The sequence below is a fragment of the Eurosta solidaginis genome, chromosome 3 (assembly GCF_040869045.1).
Source record: "Eurosta solidaginis isolate ZX-2024a chromosome 3, ASM4086904v1, whole genome shotgun sequence".
Lineage (NCBI taxonomy): Eukaryota > Metazoa > Arthropoda > Insecta > Diptera > Tephritidae > Eurosta > Eurosta solidaginis.
Genome location: NC_090321.1, coordinates 440,257 through 459,810, shown reverse-complemented (window position 1 = coordinate 459,810; position 19,554 = coordinate 440,257). Strand labels below are relative to the sequence as shown.

At 36.7% G+C, this 19,554-nt stretch overlaps 1 protein-coding gene across 1 annotated transcript in view; it reads right to left on the bottom strand.

The window, feature by feature from the left end:
- LOC137243047 (putative helicase mov-10-B.1) overlaps positions 1-19,554 on the bottom strand; it is a 139,886-nt gene that overhangs the window by 7,832 nt on the left and 112,500 nt on the right. The window contains exons 5-7 of the mRNA XM_067770215.1: positions 1,422-1,825; positions 536-1,347; positions 365-470 (exon numbers count right to left, since the gene is read on the bottom strand). Of these exons, the coding sequence (XP_067626316.1) occupies positions 365-470; positions 536-1,347; positions 1,422-1,825 (1,322 nt within the window). The remainder of the gene's footprint in view (positions 1-364; positions 471-535; positions 1,348-1,421; positions 1,826-19,554) is intronic.

Below are 19,554 nucleotides of genomic sequence, written 5' to 3'. Positions count from 1 at the left end.
TACTTCTTGCAAAATATAATTTTAATATTCAGCTGTAAGATGTAATTGTTACTTTTTCTTTTACTTTTACTGATATAGGGAAATGGGACTCAAAACATGCATTACTTATAATACGTTATTTCACAGCTAAATAATTTCTTTTCTTTTTAATTTATTTTTCTTACTAAATAAATAAATTATGTATCCTCATAAATATTGATGGCAAATAGTTTTACATAAGAGATAAGCTATCTTCTCGCGCAAAAACATTGTTTATTTATTATTTTTTTTTTTGAGAAAATTGTTGTAAATCAAATAAAATTTTATTGTCAATAAAGAAAAAAAAACTATACCTATAATGCTAACAAAATATGGTTTGAGTTACCTGCCGCTTTCAGGATCAACTTCTTCTTTTCCATGAACTGCATGAAATATAATGGGAAATTTGGGATCCTGCAAAAATTGCCACTTAGCTGCCCAGTTCGTCTCTTCTGAAAATTTATTAAATAATTCATTATCAAGGATCAATTTACGATAAAAGTACGTATAACTTTACCGGCGTCTGCCATCGGCTGCAGTTTATTTTCGTAGTACAAACTACTGAACAGATTAACAATCGCTGGATGCGATCGAAAATTACGGCATAAGCGTATTTGTATGCGTTGATCATAACTGCCATTTACCTCTGCTATGTTGTAACATTTGCGATCCAAAAGCCTTTGCATTAACGAAGTACCCAAACCTAATTCTTCGGCACGTTTTGAGTTCAATATCGCACCCAACTGCATATGATCGCCAGCTATAACTAGTTTTGATTTTTCATTTAACACGCCCATCAAACCAACTAGAGCTTCAGACATTGAACAGGCCGCTGCTTCATCGAGAAAAACATGAGAAAACTGTTGAAGACTTCCGGTAGTTAGCTTGCCGACAGCACCTAATGTACAAACCACCACACGATATTTTTTCAATAATTCAACATCCGGAAAGAAATGCCAATCATACATATTCGAATATTCAAGTAACAGTTTGTTAATATTTTCGCGTCGTCGTTCTTGTGACCAACAATATACACGGGCCAATATTTCTTTGCGTGGTTGTTTGCCCAATGCGAGTGTAGTACAAATACGGAGAGCAATTTCGTCGCAAGCACAATTCGGACCAGCAGTAACAAGCACTTTGGCATCAGGTATTTGCAATAGTACTTGCAGTATGGATTCCACAATTATTGAAGTTTTGCCTGTACCAGGTGGGCCGAATATAATGAAAGGCGCTGGTATATGACCGACCTTGCTGCTTGATACGATGTTTTGGACAGCTTGCTTTTGTTCTGGATTGGCAGCTATTTGCTTATTGTAGAATGCCAACCTCAGGTGAGAACATCGTAAAATTACAAATAAATATTCAAAAACAAAAATCACCGTATGAAACCCTTCACTTACCTAACATCGGGAGTCGCTGGTGTGTTCATTGGATCAGGAAATAGAAAACGTTTCATCATTGGCATATTATTTTGAAGCATTTCAAGAGCGTTATATTGGTAGCGTAAAGTGAGACGTGCTGGGTAAAATATGATGAGGTAGGGTGTATTTGCAACTTGTGGCAACTCGGCTTCAGTAACAAAGGTCACAGTGCCATTATAAATGTTTTCAATGCGTCCAGAAAATGTTGGCCCATGTGTTTTACCTGGAACTTTTAGCTCCCTATTACCACTAATTAAAAATTCCAGAAGGAATGATTTACTTAGTGATTTTATCACTGGACATTCGGCTACAATTAAAACCACATTGTATGGACTGAGTAATGCTTCGTTCGAGCAACCGATTTTGCGTGACTTTCGTGTGACCTGCGAGAGGAAAAGATAAAATATAAATATACCACCTAACAGAGTTGTTAAGGAATGCAGTCCAGAGACATCCACAAAAAGGCGTCGGACTATGCCAGGCATCGCCTGGAGAACCCCACTCTTGAAGCCAATTACCCAGAATCGAGGAAAGCAACCTCCCCAAGGAGACGCGCGTCACTCTAGCTGAACTTCGATCTAGATAGTGTAATAGGTTAAACTCCTACTTATCCAGAAGCAACCCCGACACATGACGCCAACTATCTTTTCAATTGCGATGAAGAACCAACGCCTCTAACATCAACTCTGTCGAAACAGCAAGTTTCCTCAGACTCTCGTTAGATAATATTGATGACAATTTGTGTCCGGTCGCACCTATTGGATGGGACGAAGCACTGCTACAACAACAGCAACAACAATGCACCCCACTTGGAATAATTATTCCTTTAATTGCAGCCCCACCGGAGCATATTACTTTTTCGATATTCCGGATTACTCGAAATTCCACATACTCGAAATGGATTTTCTATAACTCAGATGCTGCTTTGTGTAGAAAAATATTTATCCTGAATATGTGTTATTCTATGAATGGGAAAGCATGGACCGTATTCCAAGTTGATTGAATTCCTTACAATCTCTGCCACCTAGTAATACTAAACTTTATTTTGAGTTTTTCAACTCCCATGGCTGCATATGAGGAAAAAGATGCCAGTTATCATGCCGAATGGAATAAGTAAGTACATAAAGTTAACATAGAGGCAGCGTTCCTATAGAAATGTGTACAAGCAATACTTGAATAACTCAAAGAGGTTACGACCGTAGAGGAGCTGGAGAAATCCTATAAACTTTTATCAAATGCGATGGGAGCTGCATATAAAAAAGCTTAACCTCTAAAAATATTCAAGGGAAAAGCTAAAACACCATGGTGGATCTGGGATTTCTCAGAGGGCAGGTAAGGATAATCTTTAGCTGGTAAAAGTTGCGACAAGCGACGCATGTTAGAATTCAAGGGGTTGTTAAGCGCAATATAAAGCTTTATTGCTTCACAGGTTGCCCAACCCAATACACGAGGTGGATGCTATTACAAATATGAATGTTTCATAAACATATTGTCACGGATATTAGCATCACTAAGCTATACCATCACTAAGGCGATGCTAAGGCAGTATTTACGTCAATAATCAAATCATGTATACACATATATAAGGCAGCCGAAAGAGATGTCACACACAGATGCATTTACTTATACGCCTATGTGTGTGCGAGAGACTGTAAACTACAAACTCACATACATCTGAGAGACGCTGGAAAGTAGAAAATTGTAAACAAGTAGAAACTATATGAGAACTATAAACACTCGAAATAGTTGGTAAATTCTGGAAATAGAAGAGCCTAGATGTATGCAGCGTAAACTATAAAAGCGGCACAAGCAAGTAAAAAGTAATTCAGTTTGAGTTGAGCTATCAATCAGTTTGCTTAAGCACGCGATCTGGCGGCCAATAGTAGAGTTTCATTTGAGTTATTAATCAGTTTGGTTATTAAGCCAGCGAGTAGCAAAGTATAAGTGTTATTGTGAAGTACTTTAATAAAAGCCATTTTTCCATCATTCAATATTGGAGTTATTTAATCAACAGTTTAGTGATTCGAACTTAGCAGAGGATTGCAAATAAGAGGATTTGCATGTGAATTCGTTACAATTGGTGTCAGAAGAGGAATTGTTGAATAAATTCCAGAGGACAACAAGGACATGGCAAAGTTAAGTGAATTGAAGATCCCGCAACTGAAGAAGGAGTTGGAGAGCCGTGGATTGAATACAAGCGGCGTTAAACTCGAACTTCAGGCACGGCTACGAGAGGCAATGGAAGCCGAAGGAATTGATGTGGAAGAGTATGTCTTTCATCTTGATGGCGAGGAGACAACAAAAATTGAAGAGAAAAACGAAACATCGCAGACGGTTACCAGTACAGACTTGAACATGATTTTAGCTGCAATATCTGCTCAAACATCGACAGTGTCATCTCAGCTGGCAGAGCAGAAGACATATATGGCATCACAACTAGAATCGCAGGAGAACCGTATAACAGCGAAGATTGAATCACAGGAGACACGTATTTCGGAAATGTCAGCACAAATTTCAGCACAGATATCATCTTAGATCTCCACACAACTAGAAGAGCAGGAAGCCCGTATATCATCTAAACTGGAAGCGCATATGGAAGAAAAACTAACCCAGTTTCATGAAGGCTTCAGTGGTCGACAGGATAAAATCGAGGCCGAGGTGGATGCTTTGAGAGGACGTATCGAGCAGTTACAACTAAATCGTCCAGCAGTTTCAGCGAGTAATCCAAAGGTAAAAACACCATCCTTTGACGGTTCTGTTCCTTTCCAGGTCTTTAAGCTACAGTTTGAGAAGACCGCAGCAGTGAACAACTGGAATGTGGAAGATAAAGTTGCCGCATTATTCATGGCGTTGAAAGGGCCTGCAGCTGAGATTTTACAAACCATTCCAGAGGGCGAACGGAACTGTTATGAAGCATTGATGGGCGCTCTATAGAGACGATACGGAACTGAGCATAGGAGACAGATATACCAAATGGAGTTGCTGAACCGCTTCCAGAGGCCTGGTGAAACATTGCAAGAGTTTGCGTCGGATATTGAAAGGCTAGCACATTTAGCGAATGCGGACGCACCCGTGGAATACACTGAAAGGGTAAAAATTCAGAGCTTTATAAATGGCATACGGGACGCTGAAACAAAGCAATCTACATACGCAAACCCAAAGCCAACATTCGCAGAAACGGTGTCACAAGCTCTGATTCAGGAAACAGCGTCGCTTCTGTGTAAGCCAGTTTTCAAAGCACGCCGTGTGGAAGTAGAAAGGCCAGAGTGGGTAGACACAATTTTGGAAGCACTGAAGGGATCTCAACAGAAGAATGCCGGAGTTATTATATGTTTCAAGTGCGGCAACCCAGGTCACATTGCACGTCATTGCGATCTTGGTGCTAATAGTTCCAACAATGTGGGTGGCCGTAAACGCAAAGCTGGCGGAAATGAGCAAGAGTGTGTCGAATGTAAAGAACGAAAACTTGCCCCGGCTATTGAATGTCCTGTGATATCTGTGTCGCAAATTGGAAGGAAATCAAGCAGTCTTACCGTCAGAGGGAATGTGGATGGTAAAGAGCGTGTACTGACTGTAGATACGGGGGCATCTCATTCCTTGATTCGATCTGATTTGGTCTACAGGAGAGTAAAGTCATTACCTGGAGGAAGGTTGCATACGGTCACAGGCGAATATAATCTAGTCCAAGGCGAAGTGGTATGTGAGGTATTAATTGGGAAAGTCATGGTTCTACACAAATTCGTTGTGGCGGAGTTCGTTGATGAAGTAATATTGGGAGTGGAGGTTGACCATGACGTCAGGATCGATATGCGGAGAAAAATTATGCGCTATAAGAACCAGGACATACCACTTAACTTTAGTTTGGAAAAAGGGTTCAGCAGTAATCGGGTACTGGTGGAAAAGACTCGACAAAGACCACGAAAGTCAAAGGCAAAAGTTGATAGATCGAATGGGCCAAATAAATCAAAATCAAAAGTACCTGTGAGAGAAACACTGGCATTGACAAAACCTAAAAGACGCAGGAAAACGAAGCAACGAATTTCCGAGAAAGAATGCGAGGGTAGTTTCAAGCCGGAGCGCACTACTGTTGTAAAATGTGGGAACGATACCGATTATGCAAAGAAAATTCGTCCAGCGCAAGCTCTACGAAGTGGTTCATTGACCAAAAAACAGAGTGTGAAGGAACGGCCCAGGGTAATGAGTAGTAAGATGAAACACTGGCATGACAAGAACTTTAATTCGGAAGGTTTCTTGGCGGGAGATTTGGTACTGTTAAACAACCCTCACCGGCGGAAAGGTGTTCCAGCTAAATTTCTGTGCAGTTGGGAAGGCCCGTACAAAGTTGTGAAGATCAGTGATACCATCTACCGCATACAAACCACTGGGAAACCACGGGTTAGAAGAGTGGTACATTTGGAGATGCTAGCGGCAGTTAGATCGGGAGATTTGTCTGATCGGGACGATCAGACTTAGGTGGAGGGCAGTGCCACGGATATTAGCATCACTAAGATATACCATCACTAAGGCGATGCTAAGGCCATGCCAACCAGTATTTACGTCAATAATCAAATCATATATACACATATATAAGGCAGCCGAAAGAGATGTCACACACAGATTCATTTACTTATACGCCTATGTGTGTGCGAGAGACTGTAAACTACAAACTCACATACATCTGAGAGACGCTGGAAAGTAGAAAATTGTAAACAAGTAGAAACTATATGAGAACTATAAACACTCGAAATAGTTGGTAAGTTCTGGAAATAGAAGAGCCTAGATGTATGCAGCGTAAACTATAAAAGCGGCACAAGCAAGTAAAAAGTAATTCAGTTTGAGTTGAGCTATCAATCAGTTTGCTTATGCACGCGATCTGGCGGCCAATAGCAGAGTTTCATTTGAGTTATTAATCAGTTTGGTTATTAAGCCAGCGAGTAGCAAAGTATAAGTGTTATTGTGAAGTACTTTAATAAAAGCCATTTTTCCATCATTCAATATTGGAATTATTTATTCAACAGTTTAGTGATTCGAACTTAGCAGAGGATTGCAAATAAGAGGATTTGCAAGTGAATTCGTTACAATTGGTGTCAGAAGAGGAATTGTTGAATAAATTCCAGAGGACAACAAGGACATGGCAAAGTTAAGTGAATTGAAGATCCCGCAACTGAAGAAGGAGTTGGAGAGCCGTGGATTGAATACAAGCGGCGTTAAACTCGAACTTCAGGCACGGCTACGAGAGGCAATGAAAGCAGAAGGAATTGATGTGGAAGAGTATGTCTTTCATCTTGATGGCGAGGAGACAACAAAAATTGAAGAGAAAAACGAAACATCGCAGACGGTTACCAGTACAGACTTGAACATGATTTTAGCTGCAATATCTGCTCAAACATCGACAGTGTCATCTCAACTGGCAGAGCAGAAGACATATATGGCATCACAACTAGAATCGCAGGAGAACCGTATAACAGCGAAGATTGAATCACAGGAGACACGTATTTCGGAAACGTCAGCACAGATATCATCTCAGATCTCCACACAACTAGAAGAGGAGGAAGCCCGTATATCATCTAAACTGGAAGGCATATGGAAGAAAAACTAACCCAGTTTCATGAAGGCTTCAGTGGTCGACAGGATAAAATCGAGGCCGAGGTGGATGCTTTGAGAGGACGTATCGAGCAGTTACAACTAAATCGTCCAGCAGTTTCAGCGAGTAATCCAAAGGTAAAAACACCGTCCTTTGACTGTTCTGTTCCTTTCCAGGTCTTTAAGCTACAGTTTGAGAAGACCGCAGCAGTGAACAACTGGAATGTGGAAGATAAAGTTGCCGCATTATTCATGGCGTTGACAGGGCCTGCATCTGAGATTTTACAAACCATTCCAGAGGGCGAACGGAACTGTTATGAAGCATTGATGGGCGCTCTATAGACGATACGGAACTGAGCATAGGAGACAGATATACCAAATGGAGTTGCTGAACCGCTTCCAGAGGCCTGGTGAAACATTGCAAGAGTTTGCGTCGGATATTGAAAGGCTAGCACATTTAGCGAATGCGGACGCACCCGTGGAATACACTGAAAGGGTAAAAATTCAGAGCTTTATAAATGGCATACGGGACGCCGAAACAAAGCGATCTACATACGCAAACCCAAAGCCAACATTCGCAGAAACGGTGTCACAAGCTCTGATTCAGGAAACAGCGTCGCTTCTGTGTAAGCCAGTTTTCAAAGCACGCCGTGTGGAAGTAGAAAGGCCAGAGTGGGTAGACACAATTTTGGAAGCACTGAAGGGATCTCAACAGAAGAATGCCGGAGTTATTATATGTTTCAAGTGCGGCAACCCAGGTCACATTGCACGTCATTGCGATCTTGGTGCTAATAGTTCCAACAATGTGGGTGGCCGTAAACGCAAAGCTGGCGGAAATGAGCAAGAGCGTGTCGAATGTAAAGAACGAAAACTTGCCCCGGCTATTGAATGTCCTGTGATATCTGTGTCGCAAATTGGAAGGAAATCAAGCAGTCTTACCGTCAGAGGGAATGTGGATGGTAAAGAGCGTGTACTGACTGTAGATACGGGGGTATCTCATTCCTCGATTCGATCTGATTTGGTCTACAGGAGAGTAAAGTCATTACCTGGAGGAAGGTTGCGTACGGTCACAGGCGAATATAATCTAGTCCAAGGCGAAGTGGTATGTGAGGTATTAATTGGGAAAGTCATGGTTCTACACAAATTCGTTGTGGCGGAGTTCGTTGATGAAGTAATATTGGGAGTGGAGGTTGACCATGACGTCAGGATCGATATGCGGAGAAAAATTATGCGCTATAAGAACCAGGACATACCACTTAACTTTAGTTTGGAAAAAGGGTTCAGCAGTAATCGGGTACTGGTGGAAAAGACTCGACAAAGACCACGAAAGTCAAAGGCAAAAGTTGATAGATCGAATGGGCCAAATAAATCAAAATCAAAAGTACCTGCGAGAGAAACACTGGCATTGACAAAACCTAAAAGACGCAGGAAAACGAAGCAACGAATTTCCGAGAAAGAATGCGAGGGTAGTTTCAAGCCGGAGCGCACTACTGTTGTAAAATGTGGGAACGATACCGATTATGCAAAGAAAATTCGTCCAGCGCAAGCTCTACGAAGTGGTTCATTGACCAAACAACAGAGTGTGAAGGAACGGCCCAGGGTAATGAGTAGTAAGATGAAACACTGGCATGACAAGAACTTTAATTGGGAAGGTTTCTTGGCGGGAGATTTGGTACTGTTAAACAACCCTCACCGGCGGAAAGGTGTTACAGCTAAATTTCTGTGCAGTTGGGAAGGCCCGTACAAAGTTGTGAAGAAGATCAGTGATACCATCTACCGCATACAAACCACTGGGAAACCACGGGTTAGAAGAGTGGTATATTTGGAGATGCTAGCGGCAGTTAGATTAGGAGATTTGTCTGATCGGGACGATCAGACTTAGGTGGAGGGCAGTGTCACGGATATTAGCATCACTAAGCTATACCATCACTAAGGCGATGCTAAGGCCATGCCAAGCAGTATTTACGTCAATAATCAAATCATGTATACACATATATAAGGCAGCCGAAAGAGATGTCACACACAGATGCATTTACTTATACGCCTATGTGTGTGTGCGAGAGACTGTAAACTACAAACTCACATACATCTGAGAGACGCTGGAAAGTAGAAAATTGTAAACAAGTAGAAACTATATGAGAACTATAAACACTCGAAATAGTTGGTAAGTTCTGGAAATAGAAGAGCCTAGATGTATGCAGCGTAAACTATAAAAGCGGCACAAGCAAGTAAAAAGTAATTCAGTTTGAGTTGAGCTATCAATCAGTTTGCTTAAGCACGCGATCTGGCGGCCAATAGTAGAGTTTCATTTGAGTTATTAATCAGTTTGGTTATTAAGCCAGCGAGTAGCAAAGTATAAGTGTTATTGTGAAGTACTTTAATAAAAGCCATTTTTCCATCATTCAATATTGGAGTTATTTGTTCAACAGTTTAGTGATTCGAACTTAGCAGAGGATTGCAAATAAGAGGATTTGCAAGTGAATTCGTTACAATATTTAGTAGGGGAGGCGAAACAAAAACAAACACTCCGAGTGCGTTTTTGCCATAAATACTGCTCAGTGAAAATACATCTGCCTTGCAGGCGCCGCACAGTGTATTATTTTCATGTTCTAGAAAATATTAATTAAAAAAAGTATATTATTGAATTTCAAAAATTATTTTGAAATTCTATTTAGAAATGCATAATTAAGCGAAAAAATAGGCAATTTTAACTAAGTTGAATCGACTAACGGAGCTTTATTTGGAAGCATATCAATTGAGAAAAAGTTTTAACTCGAATTTTTGCCATTGAATGTGAAAGTTTAAATTGCTGGCCTGCTGTGAGTTATACTTCAATAGCTAAAATATTATATTGTTTTTATTTTTTGAGGTATGTTAATTTTCGTAAATATACATTTTTGTGATTTTAATTGAACCGGAATTAGTTTTTCATGTTATAGTGGGATAATGTTAAATTAAATAAAAAATTTTAAATGTTTTGAATTCATAAGACCAGCAATCTTGTTATCCGCGTTTATACGCTTCAATCTAAACTTGTTTCCTACTATTCGTATAAAAATGCAGACGCAACTAAAGTATAACACGCCCTTACTCGTCCAGCCTCAGTGATAGTTAAATATACTCCAGAAGAGGCAGTAGCTCTACACATAAATCGAAAGTTTACAGTCAAAACGTATGTATTTAAAAATACGATCTGGGGCTAAATAAAGTTATACTGATATTTACCCAGCATATGAATTCCTTAGAAAAGAAAAAATTGCATGATATCCTCCAAAAGAATCAATTCTTATTACTGATGTGTCGGCAGAAGTCCACCTGCAAGTGAACAAAACTCTTGAAGGAACCGAAAAAAAGATTGTTGAAGAGAGAAAAAAAGATTTAAAAAAGACATGGGGTTATTAGTAAATCTTCCAAAACAAGGCTTAGGGACGACCAACGATGGCAACACAGCCAGTCGTTTTTCCAATGCCCTTCAAATGCTGCGGAAATAACGGGAGTTGACGAAAATCTAATTTTAAGCGTGTAGGTTTCGTATTATTTTTATTTAACTTTGTATTTAAGTTACTTTGAACTTTGTAATTTTAAAAATGCTTTATCAGTATTTTAATTTTCAATATTGATTTTTCAATTTTCAAAAATTTTCATGATGGTGAAAAATTTAGAAAGAATCTGACGCATACATTTAGGCGTATTCTTTATTGAATAAAGGTTTCTTTATATATAAAACTAAAAAGTGGTTTCAATCTCCACATTGGCGATCTCTGCCTATTTTAAAAAATTGTGTGGTGTGCATTTTTTTTTTTTAACAACGTGAAAGGCGAAAGAAAAAGCAAGCCAGCTAACTTTGGAGAAAGGAGCAGAGCAGCGTGGACATAAAAAGAAATAGTATTGAAAAAGAATTTTCTAACACATACCGACACAACGGCAATAATCAAATAAAATCAGCGGAAACGCTCTCGTGAGTTGAATTACTGAAGACAAAACGGCATTCACATTTGATCGTAACTGCTCGCCGAACAAAATATATTAAAAAAAAAAGTTAAAAAAACTAACGGGAGAGCAACTTGTTTTTGTATTATTGCAAATTCTCTTCGCCAGAAGTGAAAGAAAAATACCAAAAATATAAACTTTAAAAACATCAACAACAGTTCGATCAGCGATCCAATCATTAACATATACCTACATACATAGAACGCGTATTTAATTGAATTCGGAGCAGTGGCAACAACAACTAAAACTAGAAAATACCAATAACAGTGACAACTGAGTGTAGTTTTGTATGAATTTAATGGAGTACCAATGACCAAACAATGTATAATGAAAATTGGAAAATTTCAATAAAGGGAGAAATACTACTGCACAACTAAACTTTTTGAAAGCAGCGGAGTGCATTTTCAAAAACTACTATCATACTTGAAATCCTTTGCCATTGCACAATATATTTTCATCAATCAATTTTAAAGCCATTGCACAATACATTGTCCAATTTCGTCAATCAATTTTAAAGCCATTGCACAATATTAAAACCATCGTCAAATTTCATCAATCAATTTTAAAGCAATTACACAATTTAAAAGGGAACAAAATTTGGAACAAAAAAATAACAAAAATTTTGGAAGAATAATTTTGAGATTGGTTTGTTCTAAGTTAAATATATATATATATATATATTGTTTATTTAAACAGTTTATATAAAATATAAATATTTTTAATATTGATATTTAATATTTCACTAAATTTGTAAACTCCTTCTTCAATTTAGTTAAAATGTTTCATTCTCCACGACACAATACACACACTTCTAAACAAAATTTAAGTGATTCGCTTATTGATTTACAGAATAATTCTTCTCAAGAAGAATTAATAAATCCATATGCAAATCAAAATAATTCTGAAATTTGTGCTATATCAGTCAAACTTCCACAATTTTGGACTAATTGTCCGTAAGCATGGTTTATTCATGCCGAAACACAATTCAGTACTAAAAACATTACACAAGAAAACACTAAATATGAACACATCATTACAGCACTTCCGCAGGAAGTTATAATAACTATTTTAGATTTTATCCAAAATCCCCCCCTTAATAACAAATTTACTGAACTTAAAAAAGTGTTGATAGAAAGACACTCACTTAGCGAAAATTCGAAACTTGATAAAATTTTAAACGATTCTGAGATGGGTGATCGAAAGCCCTCTGAGTTTTATCGGTCATTAATTTTATTAGCCGGTTCGAATTTTAGTGAAAATATTTTAAAGAGAATTTGGTTGAGAAAACTTCCCAAAAATTTAAATGCCATTTTGACTAGCTCAAGTTGTGACAATATTAATGAGTTAACAAAATTAGCAGATAACATTTTTGAAGTAAACACAAATTCAGATACAAAAGTTCAAAATTTGGTTGTTGAACAATTTAGTTAAAACCACTTCTTTAATGTGTGAAAGTTTTCAGAAACTTTCTTTGGAGTTAGCAGAAATTAAAACAGAAGTGTATCGGAATAAATCTAGGGCGCGTTCTAATTCTAGGAATAATTTTAGAAATTCTTTTAGGCATCGTTCTAACTCGCGTAATAATCCAAATTGGTTGTGTAGATTTCACTACAAATTTGGAAATAATGCTAGAAGTTGTGAACAACCTTGTTCTTATAACAAAAACAAAGATTCAACAAACTAAATTCTTCCGTTGTTGCAGCGACGAACAACGGAAATTTAGAATTTTCGACGCGTCGCTTATTTATTTTTGATAGAGAAAACAGACAAATTTTTTTAATTGATAGTGGAGGAGAAATTTCGGTATTAACCGCGTCGCTTATTTATTTTTGATAGACAAAACATACGAAATTTTTTAATTGATAGTGGAGGAGAAATTTCGGTATTACCCGCGTCTAAATTTCCTCAAAACCTTCAGACATAATTCTCACTGCACTAATGGCTCAACAATTGCCACTTACGGAAAAAGGCTTTTAAATGTAAATGTAGGTTTAAGACGTAAATTTCCTTTTACATCTTTGATTGTGGATATAGTCAAGCCAATAATTGGCGCGGATTTTCTTTGTAAATATGGTCTTCTTATTGACATTAAACATAAACGTTTAGTAGATCCATTAACCAATCTCTCAGTTAATACAGTATCCTACTTTTGTGATATTCCATTACCTAAATTATTTGTGGTTGACAATAAATTTACAAAATTGATAAAAGAGTTTCCGTCACTTATTTCAGAACCAGATTATACTAAACCTGTTAAACATACAACAGTACATCGACTTGTAACAGAAGGTAGTCTTCCATTTTCTAAGCCCAGGCGCTTAGATCCGGTAAAATACAAAAACGGAGTTTGATTTCTTAGTTAAAACAGGCCTTTGCGGCCTTCAAATTCTAGCAACACCACTTCACCTTGTACCTAAAAAAGAGTTGAATGATTGGCGTCCATGTGGTGATTTTAGAAGATTGAATATTGTAGCTGTTCCCGATCGTTATCCCTTACCTCACATTCAAGATTTTAATATGAACCTTCGTAATAAAAATATATTTTCAAAATTAGATTTAGTTAGGGCATATCACCAAATTCCTATGGCTGAAGAAGATATTTATAAAACTGCTATTAAAACTCCTTTCGGTATGTTTGAATTCATGAGAATGCCTTTCGGACTTAGAAATTCTGCACAAACCTTTCAAAGATTCATAAATGAGGTAGTAGGTGACTTAGATTTTGTATATGCTTACATCGACGACTTACTTATTGCAAGTAAAGACGAAGAACAACATTTAAAAGATTTACGTATCCTTTTTCAACGCCTTACAGAGTACGGTTTAAACATTAAACCAATTAAATGTACTTTTGGTGTAACAAATATAGATTTTTTAGGACATAACATTTCTGGAACAGGTATTCCACCTTCCGATGAAAAGGTATCAGCTACTCGCAATTTGGAACGTCCAAAATCAGTTAAGCAGGCACAGAAATTTATTGGTATGGTAACTTATTATCATAGATACATTCCAAAACTAGCAGAATTTACAAACAAAATTTATGATCTAATTAACAAAGTAAATAGAAACGTGACAAAACTTTGGTATGGGACGAGAATTCGAATGAAGCTTTTGAATGCATTAAAGATAAATTTGCATCTACGATATTCTTAAATCATTTTAACAAAATGCTAAATTATCTTTAACAGTAGATGCATCTAACACAGCGATTGGGGGCGTTATACAACAAAATTACAATAATAAAATTGAGCCCATTGTATTCTTTTCTAAAAAACTTTCTCCAACTGAAATTAAGTATAGTGCTTTTGATAGGGAATTATTGGCGATTTATTTAAATATAAAACATTTTAGATATCTTTTAGAAGGACGAAAATTTACAGTTTATAACCATAAACCTTTGACTACTGCTCTAAATTCAAAAACACAACGAAGTCCTAGACAAACGGACACTTGGAATTTATAGCACAATTTACTGATGACATACAATACATTAAAGGCGAATCCAATGTTATAGCAGATACGCTATCTAGCCCTTTTGAGGTTAATGCAATATGTAATACAGAACTGAATTTTAAAATTTTACAAACTGAACAACAAAAAGATGATGACTCAAATCAACTTGTATCTGATTCTCAGTATCTAAATTTAAAGTTAATTAATATTCCCATTTTAAATTTTAATATTTGGTGTGAAATTTCAGGAGAAACTCCTAGGCCATTTGTACCGAGTAATTTGCGAAAGACAGTATTTGATATTTTACATGGAATAGCACATCCGGGTACAAGAGCTACACGACGGCTCATAGTTAAAAAATATTATTGGCCTAATATGAATAAGGATATTAATGTTTGCTCAAAAGAGTGTCTTAATTGTCAGAAGTCTAAAATTTATCGTCATACAAAATCCCCTGTTGTCAAAATTCAAATCCCCAAAAATAGATTTGAGCACATCCATTTAGATATAGTTGGACCATTACCTATTTCGAAAGGACATCGCTATATTTTACCGATTATTGAAAGATTTACCCGTTGGCCTGAGGCATATGCATTAAAAGATATTTCAGCATCTACAACTGCAAATAAGTTTTTTATAGAATATAGTTCTCGGGTTGGAGTTGCGTTAAAGATAACAACTGATCAAGGTAGCCAATTTACATCGAAATTGTTTTCAGAGTTAACTAAATTACTTGGTAGTCACCAAATTACAACATCCGCATATCACCCTCAATGAAATGGTATGGTTGAAAGGTTTCATAGACAATTAAAGACTACTATAATAGCTAGAGAGGACACAAAGGTTGAATATTGTAGCTGTTCCTCATCGTTATCCCTTACCTCACATTCAAGATTTTAATATCAACCTTCGTAATAAAAATATATTTTCAAAATTAGATTGATTTAGTTAGGGCATATCACCAAATTCCTATGGCTGAAGAAGATATTGTTACGAATATTAGCAAAACTAAGGGGTGCTGCTATCTCTAAGCCGATGCTAAGCAGTGACGTGAATTCACATCAATAATTCAATCATTATGTATCTACATAAACGAAACAATAATTGCGTCTACACATATGCACCATGTACGTATACGAGCAGTGGAGAGTCAATGCACAAAGACATGCATATATCTAAGATACTCCTGAAAGTATGCAATGAGAGAAGCTATAAATCTTGCAATTGTAGTTACAGCTGAGAAGTTTGAGAGCTGATGGCAACTAGTAGATTCTGGAAGCGCCTAGAAGATGCGAACGTTGAAATCAAAGAGTATAAAAGGCAGCAAATGTAGAGGCGCTGGAATTCAGTTTGATTTGAGCTATCAAGCAGTTTCGATTAAGACGCTATCTAGCGAGCAAGAGCAGTATTATTTTGAAAGTCAGTTTCATTTAAGATCTCAGTTTGGTTATTAAGCCAGCTAGTTGCAAAGTATAAGTGTTATTGTGAAGCACTTTAATAAATGCAATTTTTCCATTATTCAATATTGGAGTTATTTATTAAACAGTTTAGTGATACGAACTTAGCAAAAGGGCAAATAAGAGGATTTGCAGCAAATTCGTTACAATATTTATAAAACTGCTATTACAACTCCTTTCGGTATGTTTGAATTCATGAGAATGCCTTTCGGACTTAGAAATTCTGCACAAACCTTTCAAAGATTCATAAATGAGGTAGTAGGTGACTAAGATTTTGTATATGCTTACATCGACGACTTACTTATTGCAAGTAAACATTTAAAAGATTTACATATCATTTTTCAACGCCTTACAGAGTACGGTTTAAGCATTAAACCAAGTAAATGTACTTTTGGTGTAACAAATATAGGTTTTTTAGGACATAACATTTCTGGAACAGTCATTCGACCTTCTGATGAAAAGGTATCAGCTATTCGCAATTTCGAACGTCCAAAATCAGTTAAGCAGGCACAGAAATTTATTGGTATGGTAAATTATTATCATAGATACATTCCAAAACAAGCAGAATTTACAAACAAAATTTATGATCTAATTAACAAAGTAAATAAGAAACGTGACAAAACTTTGGTATGGGACGAGAATTCGAATGAAGCTTTTGAATGCATTAAGGATAAATTTGCATCTACGATATTCTTAAATCATTTTAACAAAGATGCTAAATTATCTTAAACAGTAGATGCATCTAACACAGCGATTGGGGGCGTTATACAACAAAATTACAATAATAAAATTGAGCCCATTGCATTCTTTTCTAAAAAACTTTCTCCAACTGAAACTAAGTATAGTGCTTTTGATAGGGAATTATTGGCGATTTATTTAAATATAAAACATTTTAGATATCTTTTAGAAGGACGACAATTTACAGTTTATACGGACCATAAACCTTTGACTACTGCTTTAAATTCAAAAACAGAACGAAGTCCTAGACAAACGAGACATTTGGAATTTATAGCACAATTTATTGATGACATACAATACATTAAAGGAGAATCCAATGTTATAGCAGATACGCTATCTAGAGCTTTTGATGTTAATACAATATGTAATACAGAACTAAATTTTAAAATTTTACAAACTGAACAACAAAAATATGATGACTTAAATCAACTTGTATCTGATTCTCAGTATCTAAATTTAAAGTTAATTAATATTCCCATTTTAAATTTTAATATTTGGTGTGAAATTTCAGGAGAAACTCCTAGACCATTTGTACCGAGTAATTTGCGAAAGCCAATATTGGATATTTTACATGGAAAGCACATCCGGGTACAAGAGCTACACGACGGCTCATAGTTAAAAAATATTATTGGCCTAATATGAATAAGGATATTAATGTTTGGTCAAAAGAGTGTCTTAATTGTCAGAAGTCTAAAATTTATCGTCATACAAAATCCCCTGTTGTGAAAATTCAAATTCCCAAAAATAGATTTGAGCACATCCGTTCAGATATAGTTGGACCATTACCTATTTCGAATGGGCATCGCTATATTTTAACGATTATTGAAAGATTTACCCGTTGGCCTGAGGCATATGCATTAAAAGATATTTCAGCATCTACAACTGCAAATAAGTTTTTTATAGAATATAGTTCTCGGGTTGGAGTTGCGTTAAAGATAACAACTGATCAAGGTAGCCAATTTACATAGAAATTGTTTTCAGAGTTAACTAAATTACTTGGTAGTCACCAAATTACAACATCCGCATATCACCCTCAAGGAAATGGTATGGTTGAAAGGTTTCATAGACAATTAAAGACTACTATAATAGCTAGAGAGGACACAAATAATTGTTATGACGAGTTACCTGTCATATTACTTGGTTTGCGATCTATTTACAAAGAAGATATTTCGGCTACACCAGCGGAAATGGTTTTCGGTCAGAATTTACGTTTGCCAGGGGAAGTTGTTGTGCCATCAGCTAAAAATTTCTCATCAACTGAAATTTTAAGTAATTTACGTGAACATTTTCGAAATGTTAGATCAAATTTAAGTCATCATAAAGATTCTGATACTGGAATTTACGTTCCAAAAGATCTTCAAAATTGTAAATTTGCATTTGTTAGAGTCATTAATAAACATTCATTACAACAACCATATGAAGGACCTTACAAAATTGTGGAAAAAGACCAAAAATGTTTTAAACTTGAAATTGTGACGGACTTATTTCTGCTGAGGTATGCCCAGTCCGTCCAGGGTTCCTATGTTTGGTGGGAGAACCTATTCCGCTTGAAATAAATAAGCAAAGGAGTTTCGAAACGTTATAAGATTTATTCAAAAAAATCGATGTCCTCAATGGCTACTCCTACTCTCTGTCCCTGTCTAGATAAGAGTAGCTGAGGTAGAACCCCTCTGCTAAGCTCTCCGTCAGTTGGAGTAGAAACCTCCTACTGAATATAAAATTAATCACGAAATGAAGTAGAGACCTTCAGGTCGTGCTGATCAGTGGTAAAAGCCCACTGACTCGTATGCCTATCGCCTAGCTTCTGATCTTACAAGCTAATTTGCCGCTCTTATATACGATTTCGTACGCCGGTGGACGGTTATTTCCTAAAAACAATTCATCTGCAATAATTCCTCCTTTATAAAATTATGTAGGACTGCGCGCAGGCAGTCAGTAATTTTACAATAACAATTATAAAATGTAGAAATTCAAAACCGAATACTAGTCTAACGCTACTTTCGCTGGATTCTATTAGTTTAAACATACGCTTATACGCCGACATACGCTTTCCCTTCTTCCATTATCATGCATATGACTTGTACATCTGTATATATATATATATATATATATATATATATGCATACTTTCGATCATGTATGATAATCCGCTATCCCGGCATTTCGTATCCCAATTTTCGGGAGCCCTAATATACATAGCGAACAATGTACCTAATCTCGTACATACATTTGTTGTATGCCTGTCGTGTTTTCCAATCTTCGCTTTACCTATTGAATTCAATCATTTGTGTTTATGCGTATGTTCGCTGTCACTTGGTTTTGATGGTGCGTTGGCCTCGTTTGATGCTTTCGGCTTCTGCTTATGGCGTGCGTTGGTGTGTCGTATACTTGTACGTAAGTATGTAAAGAAAAGTTCCAATTAGTAGCGGCGCTTAGTTTGGCGACTTTTGCTGCTGATCTTCGTTTATCCAATCTATTATGTATGTTGTATTTGTAGCTAAGTGAATTGGATGCGCAGAGGGTTGGTTGACCGGCGCAATTTTATGTTTTGTGCGTTTCCATTTTCCTTCCAAATGTTTTAGTGTATGTTAGGGTGACCTATATTTGAAACTTATGTGGGCGAAAAATGTAAATATTGTGCTTGCGTGCAAAAGTGCGCAAGTCTGGTTTGTCCTTCAATTTAGTAAATGATAATTCAATATGCGACCGCATGTATTTGTTTTGACGTGTAATTCATAAAGGTATAATTCATGTCATAAAAATGTATAAATGTTAAATTCAGAGTTAAATTCAATTCTTGTATGACATGTATGTAAGAAAATGGAAAAAATAGGTATATGTTGTGAGGGTACAAAACCCTCGGTTTTGGGGTCCTCACACTCCCCCCTC